The 8,814-nt window shown below is 37.9% G+C and overlaps 1 protein-coding gene across 8 annotated transcripts in view; it reads left to right on the forward strand.

Moving 5' to 3' along the window:
* Positions 1–8,814, forward strand: part of Cntn4 (contactin 4) — a 1,000,475-nt gene that overhangs the window by 832,924 nt on the left and 158,737 nt on the right. For all 8 annotated transcript variants that reach the window (XM_026788153.1, XM_026788152.1, XM_026788157.1 and 5 more), the window contains one exon: positions 4,222–4,372. In XM_026788153.1, coding sequence (XP_026643954.1) covers positions 4,222–4,372 — 151 coding nt within the window. The remainder of the gene's footprint in view (positions 1–4,221; positions 4,373–8,814) is intronic.

Below are 8,814 nucleotides of genomic sequence, written 5' to 3' on the forward strand. Positions count from 1 at the left end.
CTCTGGGTATTTTATAGGACGGTGAGGTAATGGCTAAAAGTAATAGATAAAGGTTAAAATCATATGAAATCCTAATCTTTCAAAAGCACCAGCCTTAATAGTCTCCACTGGCAATATTCCCAGTGATGCTTCTGCAGGCCAGCTGCGACAAACAGGCTTGCAGAATCTTCAGTAATGTAGTAAAACATTGGACTCGTGGATATCCCAAATGGTATTGCCACTGCATATCCAGTTAAGGGATTATTGTTTCATTATCGTTCCTGAGAAATGGCACTAACTCTGAAACAGGGAGAACTTCCGTTTTCGAGGGTTCCACTGGCCACTTTAAATACACTTGATATGTGACCAAGAGTCATTTAATTAATTAAATAGAAACAGTTGTACATTGCATAGATGAATCCCCACAGCTTTTCATAGATAACGTCAGGGTACTGTGATGCCGGTCATTGGTCATTGAAAGCTGCACCTCCCACGTAGGAGAGGCCGGCTGCATGACGCTTTGCAGCACTGAGGGATTGCTGCCATCTAGTAGCTCACATGAGAAATGCTGGCCCTCAGGTCTCCTGGCTTCAGCAAATGAATACCTGCAAGAATCCATCAGCTGCTCCAGAGTTATGTGGGTAATTTGACTGTTGATTTTGTCATTCCAGAGCTATTGGGGACCACCGGAATTTTCCTTCCTTAGGTAGGGTTTAAGTATGAGCAAAGACTGTGTCTTATGCTGCCCTCCTGTGGTCCCTACCAACATCCTCTAGTAGAACTGTCTTCTCTGTGCGTGACAAATGGAGCAGAAACGGCCTGTTTCCTTTTCCTCTCAGCCTGCGCTAAGCCAGTGTTTGTCCGAATCCGAGTAAATATCACTATGAAAAACCTTCCATAAGCTAAACTGCATCTCAAGTGAACAGCGGTAACCACATAGTAAAATGTTTGAAAAACAAAACTATTCGGTATGCAAAATTTGACAGAACTCTGATGCCCTAGAAGTCACTAGAGCTTATGGTGACAACTGATGCATTTTCAGGATTAGATAACACCAGAAGCAAGTGGAATAAACAACAGGAAAATATTTGATATATGATTTCATTTTTATGACTGAAAGATGTTGAAATCGGTCTTATCTCTATGCTATCCAAAAGGTAATATGTCCGTAGCTGGAATATTACAAACACCTCTTAAACTAGACACATTTTCTGCTTTCTCTGTGTCTGATAGCGTGCAAATCCAAACTCTGTAAAAGCGATACATAGTTTTTTGACAAATACACCCATGTGTGGTGCACAGTTTGATTTATATAAAGTCATTTTGAATGCAGAGGCAGAATTCCTCCTGAACAGATGAAAATATCTGCCTAGAGTGATAAATGCATGTGTGGAGAAAGATAGGGTTGTAAGAAGGAATTTTTTATCAGAAAGGTTTCTAACATTATTTCAAATTTTCCCTTTAAAACATCTTCGAGAAGACTTGATTTTATGTCTATTTTTCTGTCAGTTTGGATGTTTACCTAATTTGAGAAGGAGTCTGTTCTGCCAAAATAGTTTCCTATGACACAACATAGCTTATGTGGGATTTATAAATTGGAGAAGATGTCAACATAGCATAAGTACTTTATCCCAGTGCTTCACAAACTGTGGGTTGTGACCTAGTTAGGGGTCAAATGATCCCTTCACGGAGGTCACATAGCAGATATCCTGCATGTCAGATATTTATATTATAATTCATAATGCTAACAAAATTATAGTTATAAAGTACTAACAAAATAATTTTATGGTTGGGGAGTCACCATAATTTGAGGAATGATATGAAAGGGTTGCAGCATTAGGCAGATTGAGAACTATTGCTTTATATGTTCATGAACTCACAATTGACACAACTAGACCAATAGCAACAAATGCAGATCAATACAGCTAGCCAGTGGATGAAGATAATACCAGGTAACCTCATTCACCTTCAGTCTCTGATGCAAGTTTGGCTAGCCAGTGGATGAAGATAATACCAGGTAACCTCATTCACCTTCAGTCTCTGATGCAAGTTTGGCCACAAACTTCAGTAGTGTGTAGTGCTCAATTTCTCTACAGTTTGTACTCAACTCTATAGCTTAGCAATGTAAATGTTACTTTTACCAAAATACATATACATACATACACACACACACACATGCACATGTACAGATAATGGGACACGAATTCTTAATATTCTTTACATATTTTGATTTATGTATCTTTATTACTTAAATATTGATTATAGCATACCATTTTAATCATGCTTAATATTTATTAAGATATTTTGTTAGTATCTTATTACTTAAGTGTTCAGTGGGTCTGCCCTAAGTATCTGTTCCATTAGCCCTATTATATTTTTGCTATGACTTTGTAGACCATACTAGTAATATGTTATTCTTGGTACAATATTACAATATACAGTATTTTTCTTATAAATAGTTAGACTTGTACTCCATTTGTCAATTTCATTCATCACTATCAAGTTACTCTTTGAATTTTGGATTATTATGAATCTGAGGTATGCACCCTGAAATGTCAACAGCCTACTGGTTCATCTAACTTTAGCTTCACATGTGGTATCAGCTCCCACGTATACATTGTAGCACCCCATTATACAGTAACCTTCTCAACTTTAGTTGTACCTAGCAACTTTGGGGGAGAATGAGAAAACATGTTACAAGTTTGAGGTATGACTGGATTAGAGTCAGTGTAGAATCAGGCTGGGCAAGGTAGTAAGACCTTATCCAAAAATTTAAAAAATTACAAGAGTTCTGTGGATGCAATACTGTAGCAAAGTGCTGCCTAGCAAATATGAATCCCCAGGTTTAATTAAGTCCTTTGTTTAAAAAGAAAAGTCACCAGCTATGGTTTGATTGTGTCTAAGAAATAGGTCTATAGGGGTTGAAGAGGGGCTCAGCAGTTAAGAGCACTTGCTGCTCTTGCAGATGACTCAGGTTCAGTTCCCAGCATCCCCAATGGGGGCTGATAGCCACCTGTAACTCTAGTTCCAGGGGATCTGATGCCTTCTTCTCGCCTGTATGTACTACATATGTGTGCTGCATATACATACATGTGGGCAAAACATATATTCATATAAAAACTAAATTGTTTTAAAAGTAAGTGGGCCTTCACCCTGTGTGACCCTACCCATGTGCATACATACTCTAAGTCCTCATTTAGATCATGTAGAGTTTGGATTTAAATGTTGTCTTCAGCATGATCTGAAAGCTTCAGTTCTATGAAGTTAGATTACAAGAAGTCAGAGATTTTTAAAAAAGGTACAAACTACACAAGAAAATGACTCCATCTGGTCAATCAAGAATTCTTCCATCTACACTAACTAAGCTCAGAAGAAAGCACAAATCTCTCAGAAGTACTTTATTTATTTATTTGGATGAGGCTAAATATGATGTTCTTTCAGGGAAGCAGCCATTTTTTAATATTATTGATAGGTCAGCAAAGTGAAATGTATCAATATGAGTGTGTTCTTAAGAGAAATCAGAGAGAATGTATACACAGTTTTATAAATTTCTGCAGCAAATGCAGGTGTTTTCTTCTAAATAGGATGAGCACTGTGTTGGGTACTGGTGATGGAGGGATGGTAGAACTCTTGATTTTAAGGAGAAATTGACAAAAGGCAACAATATAAGCATTCTCTAAAGGATACAGAGAGTAGGGGAGAAGAGAGAGAGAAAGCAGACATAGAGATAGAGAGAAAGACAGAGAGGGGGGCATGAGGGAGAGGGGAGGGATGAAGGGAGGAAGGAGAATGCTGTGTTGCAGAACAGAAGCAGTAACTGTCAAAGAAAGGGCCACTCTAGCATATATAATCAGGAAACTTGCCAAATGTATTTTCGTGTTTTGTTTCTTTCCCTGTTGCTTCTCTTAAATTTTTAAATTTTTGTCCATTTGAACATGGAATAAATTTTTTAAGAGAATCCTCCACAGGGGGTAAGAATGTTTCGTATCTTGATCTTCACGGAGGAGGATACAAAATCCATCAAGTTACATCCATATAGCAGTTGCAGTCTATCTTATATAAATCACGGATTAAATTTTAATAACCCATCCAAACATACAGTGCCGTGTGCTTGCCATCAGAAAAAAAAATACCTTCCTGTCTCTGATGATCTATAGTAAGTAAGTGTATCACAAAAGGAAAAAGGCCAAGGTGCTTCTTCTTTCTGTAATAATTTGTTATTATCTTTTTTACTGTTTCTAGCTGAAAGTCCCGATTTCTCGAGAACACTTTTAAAAAGAGTGACACTTGTCAAAGTGGGCGGTGAAGTTGTCATTGAGTGTAAGCCAAAAGCATCTCCAAGACCTGTCTACACCTGGAGAAAGGGACGGGAACTATTAAGAGAAAATGAAAGGTATGATGTTGAAATATTTTTAATATTTGATTAACCTGTAATAATTTGTCTGCCATAATTGAGCAAATACTCAAAGCAGGAAGCTGCATAAGACAGGTGGTAATATTGACTTCCATGCTCCTTCTTAATATCGGGGTTCTAGAAAGCCTTCCACACAGAGAGAGGTTGCATTAACCCTGTGAGGACTCACATTGCTTGCAGAAGGTGAGCAACTGAAAATAAACCTTTAGCCTAAACTTTTTTTCATATATATCTGTCCATCATAATTCCTTGGCTTAGTCAAATTGGTTTAGTTCCATTCCATGACAGCTCTTCAAACATTTGGCACTATCTGTTGTTTCCTGGTGTTATATAGGTGGCCTATAGCCTGCTTGATTATTAATTTGTATCTCTTTAAGGGACCCGATTTGTTCTAATATCTGAATTTGCCATTGCCTCTGCTTCCTATTACACATGAATTACATTTAGAAAGCATATTGTTTAAAGGGTGTAAATGTGTATGGGTTACTTGGAGTTTGACATCAGATAGTACCAAGTGGCACATATCTCCAAGACCTTGTCTGGGCTGTCACCCCTGTAAAATAGCCTCTACCATTTTCTGTAATGTATTCGATCTGCTGGAAAGGGGTAATTATGCATGAACCTGTGTTTGTCACCCATAAGACAGGATTTACCAGCTGTATACATAATGATTTTAATTGATGTTAAAGGGCAAGTATTCATAGATCCAATAAGGAAGTGTTTAAAAATGTGTGTATCTACCCTTTTACACCTGCACACCTTCAAATTTGCATATACAAATTAGATCACTGTGCTGATGATGTTGTCCTTCTTAATAATTTCTATAAACAAACTTGATACAGTTTCTATGTGATATATGTCCACACACACATATTAACTTCAGAAGAGATGTCCATTTCTGATTTTTTTATATATTCGGGAGACAGCATAGTCCACTGAATACTGGACTGGCATTCAAGTTTTAAGGCAAATAATTTTCATTTTATTAGCATATATTAACTATATATAATGGATTTTATTGTGACATTTTTGTGCCTATGGGTCATTTATTTTAATCATATGCACCCTCTTCCCCCTCTCTTATCCTTTTCCACTGCTGCAGGTTCCTTTTCACTCCCCCACATAATCTCCTTTCTATTTTCATGCCTTGTATTTTTGCTTTTTTGGTGACTCAGCAAGTTCCCTTAGGGTTACTTATAGGAACACGGGCAACTATCAGTGGCCATACCACTGAAGATTTGTCTCTTCCTCCTCCAGCAACCACTACCAGCCAGTAAGTCCGAGAGGAGTAGGATGTCATGACTCTTACCTCTTTCCATAAAATAACGTCAGCGGATCAGAGTGTGGACAGGATTTGTGCAGACAAGTACAGCTGTTGCAGTTCAAGCATGCAGCAGCCCGCCTTAACATATCCAGAAGATAGCGTTCTACAATAATCTGCAGTCTGGATCTCTCTGCCCCCCTTTTCCTTTATGCTTCCTGAACTTTGGAAGGGATGGCAAAGATTACCCACTGAAATCCAAACATTCAGCTGTAGCGTGTTCTCATCACTTGCCTCAGTGTGAACCCCATAGAAAGCACCAGCTATGGCCAAAAGAAGCTCTTCTTTCCAAACTTGGTAGCACAACTGGTCCTTGGGCATTCAGATAGGTATTTAGAAGGTGCAACAGTACTAAAAAGCAGAATTTCTTACTAAAACACGAGGAACATTCCATTCTGCCTTAGTGTTTCTTGAAATGTGGTATGTTAGATTACATTAAATGGATACATGTTCCTTTGAATATAATTGAAATTTAAGTAATGCCTACCAAATACATTGCTTAGAAAATGCTGCATTTTTATTGAAAATAGATTTTTTCCTCCATAGAATACATTCCAAATGCATATTTCCCTCCCTCCACTCCTCCTGGTCCCCGCACCACTTCCACTCTTCTCCAGGCCCACTGTCCCTCCGGTTCCTCTTCAGAAAGAGCAGGCCTTCAGTAGATAACAGCCAAACAGAACAAAGCAGGATATAATAAGACAAGGTATAATCTCTCATATTGAGACTGAACAAGGCAATCCAATAGGAGGGGAAAAGTCTCATAACCAGGCAAAAGAGTCAGAGACAGCCCTCTTCCACTGTTAGGATTCCCACAAAAACTCCAAGCTAATAGTCATAATGTATATGCAGAGGACCTGATGCAGAACCACTCAGGCCCATGTTGGCTATTTCAGTCTCTGAGAGTCCATGGGAGCCCTGCCTCGTTAATTTAATAGGCCAAGTTCTCCTGGTGTCATCCATGCCTCCTGACTCCTACATTCTTTTCTCCCTCTCTTCTGCTAGGTTCTCAGATCTCCGAGAGAAGGGACCAGATAGAGACCTCTAACTTAGATTTTCTCTTTGATAATGTTTGGCTCTGGGTCTCTATAACCTCTAGCGTCAGCTGCTAGAGGAAGCCTCTCAGATGATGACGGGCCAAGACACTAATCTAGCAGAATATCATTAGGAATCATTTTCTTTATTTTTTTTTCCAGGAGAGTGTATTTTTACCCTAGGTCTCTAGGATATCATGCCTCTGGTAGGGCATGGACTTTCTCTTAAGTTCAACCAAACATTGGTTGGCCACTTCCACAAGTTCTGCACCATCATTGTACCAATACATCCTGCAGGCAGGACAGGTCATAGGTGGAGGGTTTTGAGGACGGTTTGGTGTCCAGGTTTCTCTTTCCATAGATAAGGCAGCATTTTTTAAGGTTTTAATTTTGACATGATTTAAAGACATAACATTAAGAGAATTTTATATGGGGGTAGAGAAGGCTCTAGCTGTAGGCCACAATTCCACGCCCAGCAATCATGTTTGGTGGCACACACACATTAGAGGGAGAGAGAGAATAAATTCTACATAAATAAATTACTTTTAAAAAAATGGTAGAGATTTAAAGATGCATCAAAAACCATGAATTAAGTCTGAGAAATTATTGAGGTCCAATATACTATGCTAATATAAGAAGCATGATCTAAAACAGCAAAAGCAATTTCTCATTCACCCTGCATGGCAGTAAGGGTCTACTGGTGTCTCTGCTCTCCTGCAAGGACAATCTCATAAGACCAATTCTCTTTGTAGTGTTCCCACTGCAGAATAGAAAGGCTCAGACACACATGGCCTCTTAGTGTTTCAGGCTGGAAAAGAAGCAACTTTGCATTCACTAATGCTATGTTGGCCAAAACAAGCCAAATACCACCCTGAGGAAAAAAATATAATCATGCTATGTACCTAGAAGAAAAGAGACAATGTGCACACCTATTTATACATGACATCCTAGTATTTTGAACTGCATTAATGATAACTTAGTTTTACTGACGTTTAACCATTTCCACATCGTTGATTTAATTTTCTCTTAAAAGATAGTATATTATTATGCCATTTTCTATGGGATGAAAGAATTTGATTTATTATTTCCACCACTTTGCTTACAGTAAACTGTGCCCTATCCAAGTTGTGTTGGTTTCATTAATAGACACCAAGCATGCTTCCCCATTCCTTTGACACAGAAAGTATATTTAAACTGAAGATACTCCCTGCTGTTACTTAGTTTCTGCTATTTTTCACCTCCACCTCCAGTGTCATCAGGCTGGTCCCAAAGCATCAATATTAGCACTTCATCTCCATACGGGTGCCATGTTCTCAAGGCTCTACCTCACTTTTTCTGATATTATTAGGTAGACTGGATTTGGTAATGTAGATGTGCTCAAAAGTAGCCAAGTGGAAAATAAAAGAAAAAGGCAGGACACAACCGGCCCACAACCACATGGAAATGCTGGTCAGGTGTTGGACCACTTCATAAAAATAGGCATCCAGATACTGTTTGAAATTCTGATTCTTAGGAACAAGAAACCATGTGTGTCTAAAATGTTGATATAACCACAAGGAGTACCATGAATCTATAGAGTGAGTTGGTTACATAAGCCATTGGCTTTTAACTTCCAAGTAAGACATGTGCACTGTTGAACATTTGATACAATTTGAAGAGCGACAGATCAAACAGATCTCACTATTGTTTCCTCATTGGAAAAATAAGTGCTTTTTTCCTGTGGACAAATGAATAAAATCAATCATACATGCTATTGTGAATGAAAAATTATAATCCATACGATAGGAGAAGATTGACATAGTGGAATAATACAAAGAGTAATTAGCATTGAGTAATAATTTCTAACATATTACCTTATTAACCCTAATTCTCTGTTAAAACTAGACTCTGCAGAATCAAATAGTGAGTCTTTAACCTTTAAATACAAATTATTAATCCCTTAATTACAAAGAACTCATGCAACTACATTGAGACAAAATTTCATTATTTAACATTCTTTTTAATTAATATTCTCCCTAAATTCTTTTTTCAATTTATTTATTTATTTATTTTTAATTAATTAATTT

This window comes from Microtus ochrogaster, unplaced genomic scaffold, assembly GCF_000317375.1.
Source record: "Microtus ochrogaster isolate Prairie Vole_2 unplaced genomic scaffold, MicOch1.0 UNK1, whole genome shotgun sequence".
Lineage (NCBI taxonomy): Eukaryota > Metazoa > Chordata > Mammalia > Rodentia > Cricetidae > Microtus > Microtus ochrogaster.